Source organism: Cnephaeus nilssonii (assembly GCF_951640355.1).
Source record: "Cnephaeus nilssonii genome assembly, chromosome: 4".
Lineage (NCBI taxonomy): Eukaryota > Metazoa > Chordata > Mammalia > Chiroptera > Vespertilionidae > Cnephaeus > Cnephaeus nilssonii.
Window position 1 is genome coordinate 44,873,761 of NC_137075.1, and position 22,980 is coordinate 44,896,740.

Below are 22,980 nucleotides of genomic sequence, written 5' to 3' on the forward strand. Positions count from 1 at the left end.
AGTGCTCCACAGCCCACCCTCCCGTCCCGTCTGCTCTCCCTGCCCCTGCAGGTGCTCATCACAGCCCCCAGCCTGCCATCCCGCCTGCACGGCATCTGCCCGGAGCACAACTCTGCTCACACCCAGGAAGGCTCCCCATTGCCTGGACAGAAACAGCTTCCTGCCCACATCTGGGCTTCGGCTTAGAATTCCCTTCTACTCCCCATCCTCCTAGCCTACCTGCCCCAGTTAAAACCCTGCTCCTTCTAGGAAGTCCCCTGCCCCCCACCAGCTTGTTTCCCCTCCTAGGAAGACCCTGGCCCAGGGCACCTGTGTGATGTGACCAGGGGGAGCTGCGCGATGCTTTGTACACTGATCCCAGCAGAGGTTGCTGCAGCGGAGGCTGTTGCGTGGGCTGGGGGACGACTTTTCTGCCCGCTGAGCGCAACTGCAGGAAAGGCCCGCACCTGAGGCCCGGCCCCTCTTTGGCAGCGACTGACCAAGCCCCCGCTGAAATGAGAGTCCCTCTTGGTGTTGGATTACCTACCTTACAAGTAAGTGGAATCTCAAGTCCAATGGGTTTAAACAATATAAAGGGAATGTATTGGCCCACAGACCTGAACCATGAGGGAGCAGGACTTTAGGTGAGGTTTGATCCAGCAGCTCAAATGATGCCACCACAGGCCTGGACTCTCTCTGCCTACCCTCACTCCCCTACCCCAGCAGCTCTGTGCACCATTTCAAGGCCATTTATATTGTTGCATTAATAGACTTGCTTTTTCACATGGCATGATTCAGAGAAGAGAGCATTTCTCCTAAGAATTGAAACCGAAGTCTGAGGGGTCTGGCTCTCATAGGCTTCACTGAAACACATCCAGTCCTGACCCGATTTCTGTGACCAGGGGGATGAAATACTTGGGCTCAGGACCCACCCTGGAAAGAGAGGGTGGGGACTTATCTCACCCAAACCTTATGGCTCAGCCTGAGGGTGGGGAAGTAGGAAGTGCTCTGCAAAGGAAGTTCCAGGTCTGGGTCACCAAAAGGTAGGTGGGTGCCAGTGGGGAAACCCAGAAGTCTGCCCTGGGTGTGCACACCTGTGAGGTGTGGCAAGAGGCAGGAGCAGGACCAGCCAGCCAGGCTCTACCCCGGTCCCACGGCACCTCCCTGTGTGTGGGGAGAGGACCTCGTGGCAGGACTGCTCCTTCGAGGGAGCTCAGTGATGCCCATCCGGCCTCACAAGGGCCCGCCTCCCAGGTCCCCTCTAGTCTTGGCTTCCAGTCTCAGCTGGAGCGTTAGCTCCCTCGGGCCCGCTCCCAGACCTGGCCTCGCCCCCGTGGCTGAGCTGCTTTCCCTCTGAAGAAGCCCCATTGGGGGAGCCGCCCCTAGAGGAAGTCAGGGGTCACAGGGACGGCGTGCAGAAGGGGTACCCGCCCCCTCACCCGGCCTCGTTTCAGATCAGATGACAGGGATCCCCACTTGACCGCAGACCTGCTGACGGCAGCACGCAGCCCCTGCACAACCAGAGCCAGCGGAGGAAAGGTGGTGGTGTTTTCAGAAGTTTATTGATCAGTAGGCTGTGTCTTTTTGTTTGACTTCTAAACAAGGTTACAAAACAAACAGAAGCATTGTGTAGAAACTGCATTGGCTAACTGACACGTAACCTGACACACTCTTAAATCAGGCCCATGTTTCCCTGAATTAACTCAGCGCTTATCTGTCCCAAGAATGTTATTCTGTTAAATGCTCTCCTCATCCTCAAGGCAATTTGTCTGGTTGTTGGGTGTCCCACAAGACGCTGGGTGGTGGACTCCCCGGCGGAGGGCGGGGGGGAGGGGACGTGGAGAGGAGTTCCTGAGGAGACTGCAGACACCGGGAAGGACTGTGGTCAGGGGGGCAGGGGACCAGGGCCTCTCCTGCGAGCTGGTGAGGGCAGGGGTTGGGGAGAGAGCAGGAGGCATTTGCTTCTCCCGCCCTCTGACCCACCTGGACACTCAGTCCTTGGATAATAGAATAACAGAATAAAATTCAGCTCTTCAAGGCCCTCCATCTTGTGGGAGCAACCGAAGCCCCAAGTCAAAGACACTATTGCTGCATAATGACTAGTGTTCCAAACAGAACCCAGTCTAGCCCTGGGGAAGCAAAAGCCGACTAAATGAACGGCCCTCCCCAGGGAGGAGGGACCCCGCGTGGGCCATCCAAGTGCTCGGGGAGAAAGGACGGGTGCTGGGCTGGAGAGGAGGCTGAGGCAGGTGGCCACCTGCACTGCGACAGAGCTGGGGAGCTGGGCAGGTCCCAGGGCGGGTCCTTTACAGATGGTGAGGAGGGCCAAGTAGCAGGCTTACAACTGGGAAGTCAACTTAGGGAGGAGTAGGCTAAAGTTTTCATTTCCCCCCAAACGCCAGACGGCAGAGGTTTGTGTATGTGGCATCACGTGCTGCGTACGAACCAGATTTTCTTTTGTGGAACCATGGAGAGCACGGAGATAGTTCTTAGAGCTGGAGTTTACCTACTTCCACCTTCCCAACCGTCTGTACACACTCTGGGGAGGGGGCACTTTGAAAATTGGGGTGGCGTGGGAAGGCAAGAAGGTCGGTCAAGGTGAACAGGCCCTCCTGTCCCCCGCCCTGCTGTGTGGGGTGGGGGTGGGGATAATGGATGTTTCAGGCACAGATTAAAGGAACTTTGTGCCAGTCGTGGGAAGATACGGTCTCTCACTTGGGTGCCATCCCTAACGTTTTCCAGTCGATTCCAATGACTTCATGTGGGAAGAGAAGATATTAAGAAAAATGGTCACATGATTCCCCCCCCACTTTTTTTTTTCCTCAGCAGGGAAAGGATTCAGCTGTCCGATGCTCTCCCCCTGAGGGCATGGGGTAGGGGTCACAATACCACCCGTTTCCGTCCACACAGAAACCAGAAACCTGTCCATTGGCTCCCTAAAACAGTTTTCTTACATGTCTCTACATACACAACCCTTGGCCATATCTACATATGTACACATTCACAAGTGTCAAAAATACATATTTATGTGACATATATGTGTATATATTTATCTTTATATATGACAATTCAGTAGTTAAAGAAGCAAGATAATTCTGAAAGGAGGATCGGCTGACCCTGGCATCTCTGAACCTATGGACGATTGAACTCTCTCTTCTCAGTCCTGCCCTTCGGTGGATGCCACTGTGCTACACAGGTGGGCAGTCCCCAGGCATTCACAGAGCTCTGCTCACAATACAGCAGGGATTACAACCGTCCCTGTTCTGTGTCTAATTAATTTAAAAGTGCTCAGTAAGAATAAAAACCACGCTATGCATTTATTTCTCTTAAAACAAAATTATTTAGACAGCAAGCTAGGGAGTGTGAGGGCTGGCATCTGGATGCATGCTTCTCTAAAGTGAAACATTTAAGCTGCAGTTCTGGCCCTGGCGTCACAGGTAACATCAGAAAAACAAGGTGGCTCTTGGAAGGCTCAGGTGGGGCTGTTCTGATTTCATGCATTTCTGGCGCTGGGAGGGCCCCATGCCATGTGGCCACGCCATCATTACTTCGCGTCTCTCTGTTTTACTGCCTCAGTCATGATGAAAGGCACCTGTGCCCGAGCCAGCGCCCACATCGCAGGGAGGGAGGGTGGCAGCGAGCATTAACAGCTCCACCTGACACAGGGCCTGAGTGCGCGGACCAGAGGGGCTGACGTGGGGGACCTGGGAGAGACCCTCAGGGAGCCGCTATGTACGGGCCTGCCCAAATCCTGCCTCGTGGTGGGCATTCATGATACGAGCCACACGGCTTTTTGAAGAAAAGGCTTTATATGAAAGGTTCCATCCTGTTTCTGTATAAAGGCTTTTATCTTATAAGAAGAAAAAAAAACTAGACATAATAAAAAGGCCTTTTTAAAAAAACATAAAAATAGTGTCTAAGGCTAGTAGACCGATCTCTTCTCCCTGACAGCCGGGCAGGCTGGCTTCTCATTCCGTGTGCGCAGGCCCAGGACACCGTGCTCACCGAGACACGATTTGCTGAATTTAAATCCTGCCGTTGACCCAGGAGCCCTGGGGGCAGGTGACAAGGCTAAGTGACAACCGGGGAAAACCACCTCTTTTCCTCACTGCCGTTTACGATAAATAGACTTTGCTACAAATTATTGGACAGACCAGTAAGAAAAGCTAATCTTTAGGCTCCAACATGATTTGAAATGAATTCTAGAAATCTTGCTGGGGCCAATAAAACGAATTAATTAATTAATTTCTAATTCCAAGTTCCTAACCAAATACAGCTTGGCAGGGAAGGCCTGGGGGTGGGTGCTGGGACAGACGCTGTTGCTGCCTGTTCTGCTCAGGCCCGTGGAAGGCACAGCACAGACAGGCCCTACACCCTCCTGTCACACGGCGGGCAGCAGCCGCCTTCTCTTTGGTAGACAGTTTAGAGAGAACAGAAACCCTCTCTGCCCTCCCCCCCCCTCCCCCGACTCTAAATATAGCAGGAAACAAATAAATAAGATCTTTGCTCCCTCAGGGCAAACAGGTTTATGATGATGAGTGGTCCAGGGAAGCCCCAGCTCACACCCCAAGCTCCCGGGCTCCAGCAAGCCCACCCCCACACTTACGTCTCTCCCGGATTCTGAGTACTCTTTGGTCAATTTCTATTTCCTTTCCACCGTTACAATCTCCTTACTCACCTCCCCCCGGTATTTTAATAAAAATGCAGGGAATTTTAGAGGTGAAAGGACCGCGTCTAGTGTCCAGTGTCTGCCCTCCCCATTTTACAGATGGGGAAACTGAGGCACAGAGAGGGCAGTGCCTTTCCCGGGGTCACTCAGCGAGTCAGTGGCAGCAAGGACCTCAGGCCCCAGTCCCAGGAGCCCCGCCCCGCACTGCCTGCCCTGTGGGTGGGCCCCTCAGTCAGCCTTCTGAAAGGACTTCCTGTGAGAGGGGGGCACCAGGTGGGGAGGCAGGCTGTTGGGCAGCTCGTAGCCGTCCAGCTTGATCTTGATGAGGTGCTTGGCCAGCGCGAACTCCTCCTCGTCCAGCATGCCGTCGCAGTCACAGTCGGCCAGCTTCCAGATCTTGCCCAGGACGCTGTTGGGCAGCTTGGAGGTCACCATCTCCTTCTTGGCGTTGACGCCGGATATCTTGCCATTGATGGGCGACAGGGCGTAGAAGAGCTCGTCGTAGACGGGCTTGTCTTTGGCCACCACCCACTCCTCCTCGTCGGCGCCCTCCTTGGCGCCCTCCCCGTAGCCCTGGTTGAAGGGGCCCTCGGAGGTGCCATCGAAGGCGCCGCCCTGCACGAGCTGCATGGGCGTGTTCAGCTCCTCCTGGCTGATGAGGCTCATCAGGGACGAGATCTTACTGGTCAGCATGTTGTCCACGGCCTCGATCAGCTTGGGCTTCAGCGAGTGGAATTTGGTGAAATCGTAGTTCTCCAGCTGTTCCTGCAAAAGGAGAAACCACAGACTTGGTGACAGGCACTCTCCTCCGGAAGCAAAGAGGGAGGGGGAGTGAGGGAGGGAATTCTCCCTCAAAGCACACACTCTGTACCGGGGCCTGCTCCAGGGCTCTCTCTTTGGTGGGGTCCCCACATCCAAACTCACCAGACACAGGAGTGGCTTTTAGAACAAGAAGTAAGATGCACGGGATGCAACGCTTTGCTACAGTAGCTAACCCTGCTGGCTGCCGGCGTATGGCTGACCGCGACCCCTCAGGCTGACAGCCTTCCCGCACCCTGCCGTTTGAGCCCTCAGAGACTCAGCATCTCATCTCTTACCACAGACCTCGGCTGATCCTCACAACAATGCTGGCAGCAAGCAAGGACAGTACTAATAGCCGCATGCCACAGAGAGCGCACGGGTGTCCTGGCGGCGTCGAGACAAGAGCCTGTGCCCCCTGCCCTGCCTGGTGCTCCTTGTGCTGTGACAGGACGCTGTGGAGAGGGGCTCATTTGGTAAAACAACTAAGGACACTATTTTTGGATCAGCTTTTAAAAACGTAGTTTAGGGTACAAATAAGTGCAAGTTGAAACTGGTAAGAGGGAACAGAGTAGGGATGGGAAGGGCGAGTATAAATCCAGCCAATATGCTGGTCAGGTCAGGCAGGTTTCAGCTCCTCCCAGGAGAACTGGCCGTCAGCAGTCCGAGTGGCAGGAGCACAGGCTCCAGGGACACCAGGATGATTGCCTGGCAGGACAGGAGCCAACCACGGTGCTGATGGCTGGGCAGAAGTACTCCTCCTCCCTGGGTTCTCTTTGGTTACTCATCCATGCATCCAGGCATCCATACACCCATGCATCCATACATCCATGCATCCATGCATCCATGCATCCGTACACCCATACACCCATGCATCCATATACCCATGCACCCATGCATCCATACATCCATGCATCCATCTGTCCATCCATCCATCCAACATGTATTGGCCATTTGTTATGTGCCAGGCCCTGTTTTAGGGCCTGGGGATATAAATAGGAAAAGCCACAGTCTATACCTTCAGGGGCCCGTGTTATAATAGAGGAAGGACATTGAAGTATCTTTGTTCCTGTCTAAAGTATCTTTGTTCCTGAAGTATCTTTTTCCATGAAAAAGGGAAAAGCCAAGTAATTAAAAGGGAGAGGTTGGGAATGAACACATCAGACAATTAAGGAGAGAAAAGCAACGGCCCCTCAGCTGCCCCCCGCTGAGTCGGGGTGGGGGGGGTCACATCCCCTCATTGTCCAAGGGGAGAAGCCACTGTTCATTACAAGCTTTCTCTTGTCCTGAACAGTGAGGTTACCCAGGGGCTTTCATGAGGGGCCTCAAAGATCTCGTGAAAAATGTCTTCAACAGCAGTTTTGTCAAGTAAATTCCAGGGATGGCAGTTTTATATGGCCTCCCTGTGAAGCAGTTCTGTTGGGACAATGCTAGAGGGCCAGTGCGCCATGTTTGGGAGATGAGGTAGGGAGACTCGAGGAAAGGAGGTGTCACATACCTTCACACCTGACTACTGGTGGCAGAAGTAATGCGATAGTCCAGTGGTCGGCAAACTGCAGTTCGCGAGCCACATGCGGCTCTGTTGACTAATGAGTTTGCTGACCACTGGGATAGGGGCTTAATCATAAGGAACAACAACAGCCTGTAATTATTGGAATCGAGAGTCTAGGTCAGTGGTCGGCAAACTCATTAGTCAACAGAGTGGCAAACCGCGGCTCTCGAGCCACAGTTTGCCGACCATTGTGATAGGCCATTAGAAAAAACAAAACTTTGTGCTATCACAAATATCACACATTTATTGTAAGTATTATAGGGGTGGGGCGGTAAACAAAAATAAAAAATTTAAATCACCTATGATCCCATCACCCAGCAACAACTTGCTAATATTTTGGGACATGCATTTCCACCCATTTTTATGAACACACACACACACACACACACACACACACACACTTTAACTGAAATAAGACCACACTGTTTAATAACCTGTATTTTAAAGAAATAATAACCTGTATTTTAAAGTATTATATTGTTCCATAATATTAATTTTTATACAAACTTCTTTTTCTGTGTGATTTTCCCAAACTAGTTTTTGCAAAGACTGCATCCACTGAAACCTGTTTCTTAGTCTGTGTTCAGCTAGTGTTTTGACAGACATTTCCTTAAATGTCAGAAGCTAAAACAAAAAAACAAAAGCAAAACTCCAAGACCAACCAACCCACCCACCAACCAACAAAAGAATCCACCTCCCACCTTGGCAGGACTGCTTTGTCCTGGGCAGTGCTCCCACACTTAGCCAGGCTGGCTGAACCCCGAATCAGCCCGATGTATAACCTTAGTCTTAATAGCCACAGAATACTGAGTTTACAGCTGAGCCACTGTCATTCACCTTGTCCCACGTAGTTGGATGTTTAGGCCGTTTCCAATGGAGAAGCAAACCTGTGGTCTCCAGGGCAGCGGTTGCCAACCGGTGGTCCGCAAGGTCCGAAAGGTTGGCGACCGCTGCTCTAGGGAACACCAGCAGGGCAGACATTCTCAGTGGTTCATTTTGAAGCGGAGCCCTTAGCTTTAGCTGGTGGAGGGGACAGAGCGGGAAGCTAAAGAGTCTGACATTGTCTCTAGAGAGGCACCTCCAACACTCTTAGCGGCCACTTCTGCAGCTGTAGGTCTCGTAGGGCTGGGCTGACATCATCCTCCCTGACAGACTGTGGGCACGCGTACAGCACCCCAACATCAGCACCAAACGATGCTGACAACATCTCAGTCAGCCAAGGGCACTGAGACAAGAAGGCTCAGGAGGAGGGAAGCAGGCAGCCCACACAAAAATCCACGGCCGCAGCCGCAAACAAGCCCGGATCCCCCGGTGCACAGACACCTACCCCATTTCCTCACGAATGAGCCTGAGCCCTGAGCACACACAGAGCCCTGTGTCTGGCCAAGCAGACAAAGGAGGGTGGTGTCCGCCCAAACTTTCCACCTTCCTGCAGGGGACGTGCCTCCAGACTGCAAACCTCTGGAAAGCTGGCAAGGGGAAACGGCCACATACTTGTGGGGGTGCGCAGGAAGCAGCAGCGGGCACACAGGAAACAAACCCCACAGTGCCCGCCCCCAGGCCTGACCAGGGAGTGTGGGGCACAGATTAAACCACTGCCCTCCCTGTCCTAGGGTGGCTTCAGAACAGAAGTCTTTTTAATGGGATGAATGCACCCCGGGGAATTTAAAGATCAACTCATCAACAATCGCACCTGTCAAAGCCACCAAGCCCAGGACGGCCCCTCCCAGACACAATGGTCAGTGCCCAGCCCAGTCTCCATACACTGTCCCAGGCCCACTCACTCCCAACATTCACCAGAAGCAGTTTTCGAATCCAGAGAAGATCTGAGCAGATGTGATGGCTCTGCTGCCCTCTGCTGTTGAAATGCTGCCATCTCCTGGCTGTGGGGGCCAAATTCTGCTCGGAGGACCCCTGAGGCAGCAGTAAAGGAGGTCTCACCAGGGTTCTCCTTGTTTGCCAGTACGGACACATCGGTGTGGTAAATCAGATTCCCTCCCAAAAGGGAAGGGTGGACACAGGCAGCTCGCCAGCAGGTCACAGGTATCTCCCAGCAGCAGGCAAAAGCCTTCAAAATGCACTTGACTCCTTATGGCTAAGAGTCAACCGGACCAGCTTGGTTTACGAGAGCACAGGGAAAACAGAGACTCAGAGTTGGCATCGGTGAGCTCTCTGAGTGACCCTGAGATGTGCAAAGATCTTAATAAACTAATTGTCAAGCTTAAGCCCTGTCCTGGATGAGGTTAAAGAGATCGAATGCCTGAGGTATAGAGGATGTGACACTCAAGAGACTCAGGGATGACAGAGGCCCTGACCCACACTGTGAACCCTGCCCCGCGCCCCCCCCCCCCCCACGCTTCAGGACAGAAAACTAGCCTGAAGCACACTTCACAGGCTCCAGGCCCGCCTTGTTTCCTGGGGAGTCCCTGAAGGGACTGGGGTGGTGTGATCAGGGCCCAGCTAGCTTCCCGAGGAGGAGGCCTCTTGCAGCTTCCAGGGGGTTGCTCTGGGAACTGCTGGTCTATAAGGCCTGTGAGAATCAGTCAGGGCTGGGCCAGGGTCTGAGAAAGTCACCACCCTAGAGCCTATGATTTACATGTGAGCGGAAAAGAGAGGCTACAGCAAACCTGACAAGCACAGTGACCCAGAGGAACCACACAGGATGTCTACTCAAATTCCCAACTGGGCATGTCATAGTGCATAGTCACATTCTGGGCCTATAGATTCCTTAATGAAAGGTTAGTTTGTGCCTTAAGTGAGCCCTGTCCATTGTTTTGTGCATCTGGGATAACATGCCCTTAGAATGTCAATAACTGTCTTTTCCAGACCCCTTGGAGGAGGCATAACCACCTGCACCAGGAAACGCCTTATTGTTATCTTGTTGCCTCAGACCATCTCTATTTACTATAAATGTGAAATGGTAAGCATCCTGTACCTACCAATGTAAAAGAAGTATGTATCTATTTTACTTTTTATCCAATCCTAGAGATTTCCCTGCTTTGCCTTCTCCTGCCTCCCTGACCTACCAGCAATGGATTGTATGTAACCTTTCTTACGTTTTCTCCTTTATTTCTAAATGTATAAAAAGAACTGCAAAACTACCATTTTTGAAGCATTTGCTCAATCCTTTGAGATTTTTCTTCTGGCTGGTCTTCAGTTTTTTTGCTGAAATAAACGCTTATAAAATTTTCTATAGGCTTGGACATAAGCATACACTAACTTAACGATGAACTCACTCAACACATACTCATTGAGCACCTGCTACATGCCAGGTGCTGGGGATATGGTGGTGAACAGGACATTGGTCACTGGCCTCATGGAGTTGCAGCCAATGAACAAAACATCACTTGTAACAGGAGCACATGTCCCAACAATAAGCTTTGCTGCCAAAAGTTTCACTGCCAACCATGGTCATAGTGGCAAATACCATCATCCATAACGTATACCCCATTGGGGCAAAGATATTTGCCATTTGTTCATTTTTGTTTGTTGATTTATTCTGGGGCCTAGAAAAGTGCCTGGTCATAGCAGGCTTAATATTCCTTGGGTGAATGAATAAGTGAACACAGGTGAATGGGGCACCTGTCAGGTGGGACTCCTCCTTGATCCCAGTCCTAGGGCACTTAGGTGTCCATTGAAGGTGCTAAGGCACCTACCTGTGTGTGGCCTGACGCACAGGGTTCTCAGAGGAAGTTTGGGCCCTTCCTAAATTGTCCATATAACGAGGCTGTGCCTGCTCCGGAGACCTGAGGTGAAGGGGCATATGGCTTCCTTGTTTTCTTCCCCAGGGACTGCCCTTCTGCCCCAGCTCTGACCCGGCAGGCCCAGGCTAAAGTAGTCATCAACTCTGGCCACAGTTTGCTCCCTATGTTAAGGGAGGTCACTGGGGGATGGGTGGGAGGCCTGGGTAGGGGGCTTGCAGCAGCCCCTGGTGGCTCAGTGGTACCTCAGGTCTTGGGAGCAGCATCTTCTTGTGAGTGGGGCATGTGGTAGCCTCACTAGGCTAATGAGCCACAGAAGCCCCATTGGGCTATAGTGTGCACAGTTTTCAGTGCAGTCAAGAAGGCAATTTCCCTTCAAAAATTTCTGAAGGGTGCCAAGAATCAGTTGTCCTTCAGCTGGTCATGGGGTGCAGCGCATAAACCAAGTGGAACCTGCTCAGGAAGTTGCTCCAAGAGGCCCCTAAAATTAGCCATCTTGTGACCAGAAAAAAAAGCAATTCGTCTTCTGAGTACAGGAATAATTATTTCATTTATGGAAGAACACAGATATTTCTGTATTGATTCTGAAGTCAGCTAAGTCCTATTTGACCAGATCTTGTATTGCAGATACTGTATTCTCCCCTGAGCCCTGCCATCGCAACAGTGCGTGTAACCTACCCCTCTTCCCATGTGCACTGTATACTGCACTCCCACTCGGTGTTCTTTCTCTGTGCCTTGGGGCGCAGCCAGCAGGAAGGTATCCTCTATCTGGCCTATGCAGTATTCTTTGAAAGTATGAGCCAAAGTTGGAAAGCCAGGGGACTTTATAGAGTTCCAGCTTCCAGTGGGCCATCCAGCCCCGCGTTCCCCCAGGGCAGCGACCACGGGGCAGGACAGGGCCTTCCCGCTGGGGTGGCGTTTGAATCTCCAATCTCCCCCACTGTAGGCCCCACAAGTCCCCATCTCACTTGTAGATTTGATTTCTTCCTTGTAGAGACACACTTCTAGGAACCTACACCTCCATCAAATGTGAAAAAATAAGAGGTAGTCAGAGAGGGTGACGTGGTTTCTTTTTGCCTGGCCTGCCTCACCGGCTCACGTTGCTGGCTAGCGGCTGCAGCCATCTCAACTTGTACTGCTCTCCTTCCAAAGGACTGTGGCCTTCCATGTGGACAGGTCCCTGCACTGGACTGGAAGATGGGCAGCCTGGCTCAGTGAGGACCATCTTCTTGTCCAGTGCAGGGACCTGTCTGCCTGGCTTGGAAGGATGTGGTCAGCACTGATATGTTCACCTAACACCACTGTGGGCGGTGGGCACAATGGTTGGGCCAAGGTGACTGAATGCAGCACCCACTCGGGCTCATCTGGGCTGCCCACACACAACTCAGGGAGACCTTGAAATCGGGGCAAAGGCTGCCCAACATGGACATTTAACAAAATCCTCAGTGAGCATGTCTTGCTGTGTCCAGAGATGTCCAGCATGTCCACAGAGCCCCATGCCTCTGATGCCTCCTGAGCCTGCAGCAATGACGCTGCCTGAACACGTAATCCCACAGCGCAGGGCAGTGCCGGGCAGGGCTGCTGGAGGGGCAGCCTGGGTGACCTCCAAGGTCACTCCCAGCTCTGATTCCCTTACAGTTCTGGGGTTCCAAAAAACAGGTGTCTTCTCAATGTCAAAACAACATTGAACAGAGCCTGAGAGGTGGCTCAGATAATTTTTTCATGTGAACTTAACTTCTTGGACTGTGTCCCTTTTGTTTAAATGTTTCAGGAGGCAGGCAACTTCTGCCTTATTCACAGCAGCCTGTTACCATGGATCACCACAAGGAAGATGAATTCATTGCACTCTCCTCCATCCTAAACCATGAACCATGTGTACCCTGTGACCAGCCGGACAAGATGGCAGTGCCTCTGTCCCCCGCCCATGACGCTGTAACGGGCGCTCAGTACCTGCATTGCCTTGACCTCCGGGAAGTCCCCCGCAGAAATCTGGTATTCCCGCTGCAGCTGAATGTAGATTTCTGGCAACCTGTCGATAAGCTCTCTTTTCTTGTTTTCCTTTCCAAAAACACTCGGCATCTCCTTTTTCAGGTGGCTGATGATGTAGGCGTGTACCTGAAGGGGTAAATGTCAGTGAGCATGTGCCATTCAGAAGTGCACCAGGACAAACAAGATGGCATCTTATATGCATCACAACACACAGCAGGCACCCATGCAGAGCCATGGTCCTCGGGACCAGAGGAGGGCAAAGACGGGGAGATTACAGCCTGGTTCTGCATGTGTAGAATGTGAGGTATATGAGGTATGTAGGGGAGCTGTCTCAGGGTGAGTGGAAGGGAGAGCTGACCTGGACGATGGGTTTTAGAGCTGGACTTGAGGTGGTAGCAGAGCCACGGGAGTGGATGAGACCACTCAGGGAAAGTGGGCAGAGAAAACCCCACTATTAAGGGTCAGGAGAGGAAAGAGGTGAAAAAAAGATCTTGGGATGTGGAATGTAGCAGATAAGGACTGTGGGAGGACAGATTCAGGGAAGAGGTGACATCTGAGTTGGGCCTTGAAAAACAGGTAGGATGTGTGGGCGAGGGGAGGGATGTGGCAGTCTGGGGGAGGGAAGAGCATGGATGGAGGTGTGGAGGCAACATGCTGGGCCATACTTGGGGCAGTGCCGAATATGAAGATGCAGCGCAGGCTTAGAGGTGGGGAAGGTGGGCTGCGTTTAGACTGCCTGGAGAGCTAGGAGCTGATGGAGGATTTAGAAAGACTGCTGTCCTAGTATTGTGCTAATGACGGCTCTGGGAGAGCAGGGAGACAGGAATAATGCCGAGAGCTCCCTGATTTCCAGGGCTGATGATGCCTGGCTGGGTATGGGTGGGGGTGAGGTGGGCTTGCACAGATTTCTCTTGGAACCCTGTCCTAAAAGGCATCCCTGAGGAAGGGCAACTGACATGGGGAAGTTCTATAGCCATAGTTCAGCTGTGCCTCTGAGTGGCTGTTCCATGGGGAGTGAGCGGGATGGGTGGGGCCTGGGTGGGAAAGATCTTAGTTCTGGTGATTAACCAGAAGACCTAAAGAGAGTTTCAGATACTAAGGCTTCTGGCCAAGATGGCGGCGTAGGTAAATGCAGCATTCACATCTTCCCACAACTATGTCAAAATTACAACTAAACAAAAGAACATCCATCATTCAGAACTGCCTGAAATCTGGCTGAATGGAAGTCCTACAACTAAAGAATTAAAGAAGAAGCCACATGGAGACTGGTAGAAAGGGTGGAGATGCAGAATGGGCTGATCTAATACCCATGAGTGGCCTGTTTTAAATCTGCAGAAATATCTTGGCTGTGGAGGTCTACATGAGGAGCAAGGGGTCCCAGCTCCACACCAAACCCCTCAGCCCAGGGTTCCAGTGCTGGGAAGAGAAGTCCCCATAACTTGAAGCTGTAAAAATTACCGGGGATTGTGGCTGAATGACATGGAGTCTGTGGGAGTCCCAGGCAGTTCCTCTTAAAGGGCCCGTGCACAGACTTATTTGGACTAATTCACTCTGAGCTCCAGTGCAGCTTGAAAGGATCCAGGGACATATGGGAAGGAACTAAATTGTGTGGCATCAGAGCAAGAACTCGGAGGCAGCTTTTCCCAGACAAAAGTGTTTGGACTTCCCTCAAGCCAGAGAGCTGACTGGCAGGTGCCATATCTGAGTTTCCATATCTGGCTCACACTGTTTGCCTGGCCCTGGTGACTCCTTGAGACCCCACTCTACCCAATTTGCAGCCCCACCCAAGTTGTTGGCAGTGGTCTTTCCATATGAATAACCTGTTCTAGCTCAGGTTTCAGACTATTCTAAAATCTCTGAAATAAGCAGCAGCTGGCCTCAGTGTGCCCCATACCTCTCAATAAAAGGCCCCAGGCCTGTAACTAGCAGAAACCTGCTTTGGTTCACAACTTGGCCTCTCCTGGACACCTCTAAGCCCAATACAAGTAGAAACCATCTGCAGGTCCCTCTATAGCTTGTGGCCCCAGGCAAGGTACAGGCAGTGGCTGACTTTGCACCTCCTGTGAGGCCCCAGAGCCAGTGCATCCTGTGGTCAGCTTCAGACAATGCCAGATTAAAACCCTACCACATCCACGAGTGACACATTCAAGGGGAAGACTCTGAGAGCACCAAAGCCCCACTGAAGCAAGTCCTGCTCCATGGGGGTGTCTCCTGCACAGCAGCTCTTCTGCTATAGTTGCAGCTGGTCTGCACAGCCGATTGGCCTGGAGGTCAATTCCTCCCAGTGATGCCAACAGCAAGCATGGCTCAACTACAACAGGACAGGGCACACAGCCCACAGAGGGCTGCACTTAGAATGCCCAGCTCCAGTTACTGGGGAGACTGAGCCACAGGGACCTACAGGACATCTACTACACAAGGCCACTCTACCAATCCCAGGAGACATAGCAGCTCTACCCAATACACAGAAACAAACACAGGGAAGCAGCCAAAATGGGGAGACAGAGAAACATGTTGCAAATGAAAGAACAGAAGAAATCTCCAGAAAAAAAAATTAAATAAAATGGAAGCAAGCAAACTACCAGATACAGAGTTAAAAACAATGGTTATAAGGATGCTCAAGGAACTTAATGAGATCTTCAAGGTACTTAGTGACAACTTCAAGGAACTTATGGAGAACATCAACGGCATGAAAAAGGACCAGTCAGAAATGAAGGATACATTAACTGAAATGAAGAATAATTTACAGGGAAGCAACAATAGAGTAGAGCATGTGAAGAATCAAATCAGTGATTTGGAATATGAGGAAGCAAAAAAACACCCAATCAGCACAGCAAAAAGAAAAAAGAATCCAAGAATATGAAGATAGTGTAAGGAGCCTCTGGGACAATTTTGAGCGTACCAACATTTGTTCATAGGGGTACCAGAAGGAGAAGAGGGAGCAAGAAATTGAAAACCTATTTGAAAAAGTAATGACAGAAAACTTCCCTTACCTGGTGAAAGAAATAGACATACAAGTCCAGGAAGTGCAGAGTCCCAAACAAGAGGAACCCAAAAGGCCCACACCAAGATACAACATAATTAAAATGCCAAAGATTAAAAACAAAGAGAGAATCTTAAAAGCATCAAGAGAAAAACAGTTAATTACCTACAAGTTGCCCATTCAACTGTCAGCTGATTTTCAACAGAAACTGCAGGCCAGAAGGGAGTGGCAAGAAATATTCAAAGTGATGAAAAGCAAGGACCTACAACCAAGATTACTCTATCCAGCAAATCTATCATTTAGAATTGAAGGTCAGATAAAGAGCTTCACAGACAAGAAAAAGCTAAAGGAATTCATCACCACCAAACCAGTATTACATGAAATGTTAAAGTGTCTTCTTTAAAAAAAAGGAAAAAGAAAAAAAATATGAAAAACAAAATGGCAATAAATACATATCTATCAATAATTGAATCTAAAAATCAAAATAAATGAACAAAGAATCTAATGAACAAAATCACCTGATCAATAAAATAGAACCAGAGGCATAGAAACATGGAACAGACTGGAGAATTTCAGAGGGAAGGGCAAAAAGAGATTAATCAAAGAACTTATATGCATATATGCATAACCCACGGACACAGACAATAGGGTGGTGAAGGTCTGGGGTGGGGCATATCTGGGTGGAGGGGAGTAATGGGGGGAGGCATCTGGAATACCCTCAATAATAAAGAAAAGAAAAATAAAAGAGAGTTTCACTGGGGCCAGTGCCCGAGAGCACCAGGAAACGAAACTGGAGCTGAGTAAATGGCTGATTTTCACAGAAACGTGTGCCCAGTGAGCTGTGAGATGAGGATTCCCATAATCTTCCTGTGAACAGTGTAGACCCCAAGATCTCCACAGGTCATTTCTGCACAGGACCAGCTGCCTGGGCCCAGGATGGACAGCAGAAGCTCGCTCCGAGAGAGGGACCCCCAATACATGAGGGAGAGCCCGGAAACCTGACCACACGGGGGTTGCAGACATGACTAATACCTGGGAGGTGAATCCTGCTTGGCCTGTGTCACCACCTTGCACTTTTCCACTGAGTTCCAACTTCAGGACATTAAGAAATGTTCTTTACAAAAGTTCTTTTTGTGTATCTAGAATTCTACAGAGTAATTTAGAAGTCAAGAAAATAACTAAAATAAGAAAGGATGAAAAACGGAGTGGTGATTACAAAACAAAAAATGACTATGCAGCTATGGAAAATCCTATTAAAGAAAACAGACTTCTTCTGTAATCTTGTGGAAGAATGGAAATTAAATAAAGGGAGTAAGTAGATACGTCCCATGGTTCAGCTGAGGGCCTCTGTGCATGGACACACACTGGGCACAGCCAAAACCACTCAGCTAAGACCCGGACACTAAAATAACTGCACAGTGCAAACGCTGGCATGCTCAAACCAGACAATGCCAACTTCTCCATCCCTATGAAGGCCATTTGTACATAAGAACCCATTGTGCTGTCTGGCTACTGCTACAAGTATAGGTTGGGGGAGATGATTCTAAACTTTCTGTCACTAGTAAACTTGTTTATTTAGTTATTTTTCAATTATAATATTTACATGATTCTTTGAGATAGAGAATCCCAAAGTTTGGGAATCTTTACTTTAGAGCAATGGGCTTTAAGTGAATTCCTGAGGATATGATGAATAGGTGGTAAGACCAGTAATTTCCTTTTCTTGGGTAGTGATGCCTGACTCGGTTTGGATGGAGCGGGGGAGGGCCCTGTGTAGCCCTGAAGGACTTGGAGGGCTCCCTAAGACCCCTCACCATCTACTATTGAGGTACCTCCGAGCTTCCAGGCCCTGCTCAGGGAAGGCTGACTCCCCACCCAGGCCCTGGCCCTCTAGGGTTGGCACTCTGTTCCTGAGCACTTCCTGGCACCCAGGGGCCTGCTCTACCTGGGCTGAACTGTGGGTGATGTGCACCTACCACCTCATGCCTGGCACCTGCTCCCTGAGCTCAGCCCTCATGTTGTTCAGTGGCTGATGACTGAGGCTGCTGAATAATGGGCCATGTTTGGACACCAGGCCTCAGGGCTCTGAGATAACTGGGGCAGTTTTTGTGCCAGTCCTCAACTCCCTCCTCCTCCCACCTGCCTGGAGTTACCTGAGTCATGACCCTCAGGTGGCCGACTCATGCTGCAGGATAATCTTAGCCTCAATCTCCACGTCCAGGAAGTTCCACTGGCCTGTTTTGTGGAAATTTCCTATTGTGCTGTCTCTGCATGACCACCCCCCTCCTGCCCTTTCCTGGGCATCCTGAGACAATAACCAGGGTCAGATTCTATGAATGGGCCCCACCTCTAAGGAGCTTATCAAGTTACGAGGTAAATTATAATCCTTAGAATCATGGAGTATTAAATCATGGAGTATTAAATCACGAAGTGAACACCTGGTTCCAGGAAATTCATACGACCTTACTCAAGGTCACCCAGCTAGTTAGGGAATGGCGAGTTGACACCACCATTCAACTGCCTCATTCTTATAGAATTGCTTTCTATGAGTATGAATTTAAAAAGTTACTGAAGCTGTTGAAGATCTGGAATTCAAAATGAACTGCGTCCTATAGAACAAGTGTGGGAAACTTTGAGGGTTGGCTTCTGATTATTCCTAACTCATTTGGAAGGTCATTTACTCTTCCCTTCGGCACACAAGAAACAGATATGAAACACAACACTATGGACACAATGTGGGTAAAGACTGCAATCTTCTGGCAGGATGGCCCCTGTACATTTCTAAGGTCTCGTGGCAAACAGAGCACAGCTGGGAGGGCTGGAATCCCCAGTCAGCATCAACAAAAGCCCTTATGTGTCAAAGGGGTGTCTCCAGATACATGGCGGAGGGAGGGCCAGACCAGGTGGTGGTCCCTGTGGAAGGAGGTGGAAACAGTCTGACGCCTTTTGTTCTTCAGAAGGAGAGAAAACTCACTGAGAAGACATATGGGAGTGGGAAGGGGACAGAGGGAGGAGAGGGGGGGGGCAGGGCAGACCACCACTGCCACTCCCTGAGCAGCTCCCGGAGAGACGGCTAATCCCCGCCTCAGTTTGCTCGTTTGCAATTTATAAATTAGAACCCTTACCTCACAAGGGAGGGTTGTTAAGACTTGAAGGCACTCTGTCCATTAGAAAGAGGAGTAAAATGTTACTTGCTATTGATTAATGGTCAAAGACCAACAGCTGGAGGTAGCAATGCCAGAGAAGGCTTGTGGCCATTTAGTTCTTATTGAAAAATTAATAAACTCTCCATATTTAAATAGTAATAGGGTGAATTCGGGTCCCTAGTGCCTTATTCACAAGTGAAGGACATTGAGCCCTGGGGGCTTTTGAACAATCTTATCTTATCCAATTCACCCATTTATTTTATTGTATAAATCTGGAAAAGCCCAAATGTCACGTTTTCTCTGGGCTAATAACTCCATGAGCAGAAAGATGTGCTCCCTTTAAATGAACATGAACTGACAGTTCACATACAAACTCTGCCGCAACCTCGTTAATTGTGCCCAGTGACAGTGTTCATATATATCCAAGACTGAGAAGCATGTACTCAGACTGGATACATCCACCTGGGCTTGAAGGGCAACCTCCAGCAGCGAGACTGGAAGCTTCCAGTGCTCATGGTCAGTAGGAATGGAATTTGGATATCGGAAGCAGTGTGAGGGAAGTTAGTCTGGAAAAACGTGATTCTACACTGTGCAACCTCATCTGCAAGCTTGACACGACCTGGTGGAGACCTGCGCCTTTGTAGGCCCAGCTGGAACCTTGCATAGAGCACTTAACATCAGAGGATCAGCACATTTTTAAAGGGGGCTTATGATGACATAAGGAATTCTGTTCACAAATACCCAAAAGATGAACCCATGGGGTCAGCAAGTGTGAGACTGCAAGAGGCAGAGAAAAGCAGCTGACAGGTTCCCACTTGAGCGGGGCTTGGCTGTTCTGTTGAAGTCAAAGCTGGCACTGATGGTCATATGATTCTGAACAGCTTAAAGGGGACTTGAGGGGATCACCCAGCCAGGTCAACCTTCAAAGAGACATGCTTCCCTATATGGGCTCAAGCACTGACACACACCCCCACAGCAGCTTGGGGCTGCCCATTGAGCTATTTTTAAAAGCCCCAATGGCGGACCATCATCACCTACTATGGAGTGACTCACACACCTTAACCTGGGTCCCTCTGGTAAAGTTCAAAATGTCTTACTTCTCCACAGAAGGAACTGACAGATGAACCAGAAAGCTGGGCTCTGCACATTACACGTGACCAAGAAGAGAACACGCTTTGAAGATGAAACTAAATTCTGCAGAACTATAGTGAACCCCGAAAATCACTGGCCTCTCCTTTTCCTTCTCATTTTTAGTTGTTCCTTCCTCAAATGTTGACTCATTTTTTTGTTGAGCAAAGATCTCCAAGTGGGCAGGAACCTTTCCTATTCTTGGGCAATGTGTTATAAAGGGTGAGGTCTGCTGGTGAACTGGCTTCGGTTTTTACTTTTGTGCATTTATCCCATAAAACACCATCACCTCAGGTTTGTAAGAGCCTTATTTTTTAATTTGGCTATTTGATTCATAGCTGAATACTACTCAATTATGTTTTCTAAATGCTTTTTGGGTCTTTCCCCAAGTAGCTTACTTTAAAGAATCATGAGACGAACCTCGACTGCGTCTTAGATTATGGACACTCTCCATAGAATGATGTGTACTGATACCATGAGGTGTGTGATCTTTGAGGCTAACCAAAACCCACTCCAGGGGTTTCCTGTTATGTGAAACAGAGCTGTGAAAAAAATACCTAAGTAGAAAAAGCCAGGAAATCATTAAGTTTCAAGAGTTCTTTGGTCAGAGTGCCGTGTTTCATATTATTCAAATGCCATCTTCGTGACACCTCGAGTTTGATCTCCACAGAACTGGCTGGACAGTAACACCCCGTTTATTTTTGGATGCGTCATGAATTCTGCCTCATTATGGTATTCTATAAATAGACACACTCCATACCCCAACTCAGATCTGACACCTCTTAGGTGACATCTGAATACGCTTTTTCAAAATGTCAGCTCGATAAACCTCTAAACTTTTGTAGGTTTCTGTAGAGAATTTTATAGAATAAACAGTGGCAGATCAGCGCAGAAAGCAAGGACACTCATTGAGGAGCAATGGATGCCGTCCACGCTGGATTTCAGGTGAACGCTTTCCAGGCCAAGGAGTCAGACTCGCTGGGGTTGAAATCTGTATTTTGCAACTTACAGGCTACGAGGCCTTGGGCAAGTGGCTTCACCGCTCTGAGCTTTAGCTCCCTTTAGCAGGAGAAATGAAGACAGTGCCTGACTGTGCAATTACTGGCTGGATCAGACAAAATTACACATTCAATGCAGACCGTAATGCTTCTGAAACACGGCAGGCCCTCTGCAAGGGTTGACTTGCAAAAGGAAGACTGGATCAAGAGAAATAAAGATGAACACACCAAAATCTAAGAGTATTTTTAAGGAATATAAATACGGCAAAAAGAAAATCTCAGGTGACTCCGTGTCCGTTTAAGCAACAAGTTCACCAACGGCCATGCAACTGCAGGTGGTGTAAAGTGGATGGCATCGCAGGCCGCGGGCCGAGCTCTCCTTTACCCGCCCGGGGCTGTTCCCGGCCCCCTGCACAGCTTGGTGCTGCCCCGGAGCACACTGGCACTGAGAAGCTCGGGCTGGATCAGCTGTACTTTAAACATGTTCCTTTATAAAAAGGAACAAGCCAGCACTATTCTCAGGAAGAAAAAAAGAAGACAAGCTTTTTTCCTAGAAGTAAACTCAGCAAGTTGACTGCTCCCTGCCCCCATTTACACAGGCCTCATTATTCCCGGTGTCCGTCCAAGGCAGTATTTTGTGCCTCTCTAGACCCAGGCCACACTGGCCCATGCAGAGGGAGGCAAATGCTCAAGGGTGGCAAAAAGTGCCACGTGCTTGGCACTCCCAGTGAGCTCCCGGCTCTTTCTTTTTTAAAAAAATGTTTTTATTGATTTCAGAGAGGGAGATTGAGATATATAAACACTGATGAGAGAGAAACATCGATCGGCTGCCTACTGGGGATTGAACCTTGACCAGGAATTGAACTGGCAACCTCCTGGTGCACAGGATGATGCCCAACTGAGCCACACCGGCTGGGCTCAGCTTTTTCTTTCTTTATATGATCAAATACAGCTGCATCTTGAGTCACTAGGCTCTCAACAATGACAGGTAAATTAAATATGTCCATGTGCATTTAAAAGTAGTTCAAAAAAAATCTTGAAATCTACAAAGGCTATGACATGATTTACCAGCCTTGATTAGAAAATAATGTTGGGTATCGAGTACCCTGAAGGTTAAGTCCAGCTGTATCCACTGGAGAAGAGAAATACCGCATGCCAATAGGTCACTAACACCTGTGACTGCTCTTCTTAGCCCCATTTTACAGATTAGAAAACAGGTTTGGAGGGGTAAGGCCATTTGCCAAGGTTAGAGAGCTAGGAGCCAGAATTCAAATGGGGACACCAATCTCAAGGCTCTCTTCTACCCTCTGACAAGTTCATTCCCTAAGTCTCCTGGGATGGGGCACCCCCTTTCTCTCAAGAGAGCGGGAAGTGTCCCTGCCTGAGGCTGGTGCCGGACTGTGCTGCTTACCTTGGCCAGCCTCGCTCGCTTGATGAGGTCGTTGAGCTTGCGCACCGCTGCCTTCTGGGGGAGGCTCTGGATGTCTCTGAAGAGGTCCTGGGCCTCGGCCTCGAAGAGCCGGCGGTTGTCAGTGTTCTGCAGGGGCTGCGCCCAGAAGGAGCCGATGTAGACGCGCAGCACCTCGGGCGTGTTGATGACTTTGCCCAGGGACCACATGAGGGCTCCGTAGACGCGCATCAGCTGCTGCGTGTCCACCTGGTCGGCCTTGTTTAGCACCACGCGGATCTTGTCGTCCTGGCCCCGGAAGGCCTTGATGGCCTCCGAGAACTCGTCCGAGATGTCCAGTTTGTGAGCGTCAAAGAGCAAGATGATCCTGTCGACCCGCTCAGCGAACCACTGCAGGACCTGGCAGAAGTCGTACCCTGGGTGGAGAGAGGAGCACGTCAGTACAGCCTGCTGCGTGTGGGAGACACATGTAACGAGAGTCTGGGAATCACTGGTCCTCCAGCAGTGGCCAGGGAGCGGACCCGTCTCCAAGCTGGAGGCAGTGGAGGCCTCGACCTGAAAATCACTTCAAATGGGGCCCCTGGATTGGGTGCATCTCGTTAACCCTGGTGCTCCCAGGAGCCCTTCTGTGG

The 22,980-nt window shown here is 50.0% G+C and overlaps 1 protein-coding gene across 1 annotated transcript in view; it reads right to left on the reverse strand.

Moving 5' to 3' along the window:
* Positions 1 to 1,519: 1,519 nt before the first annotated feature.
* The window catches only part of EHD4 (EH domain containing 4), an 82,314-nt gene continuing 60,853 nt past the window's right edge, over positions 1,520 to 22,980 (reverse strand). Inside the window, exons 4-6 of the mRNA XM_079768469.1 lie at positions 22,352 to 22,764; positions 12,650 to 12,814; positions 1,520 to 5,413 (exon numbers count right to left, since the gene is read on the reverse strand). Coding sequence (XP_079624595.1) covers positions 4,877 to 5,413; positions 12,650 to 12,814; positions 22,352 to 22,764 — 1,115 coding nt within the window. The 3' untranslated portion in view covers positions 1,520 to 4,876. The remainder of the gene's footprint in view (positions 5,414 to 12,649; positions 12,815 to 22,351; positions 22,765 to 22,980) is intronic.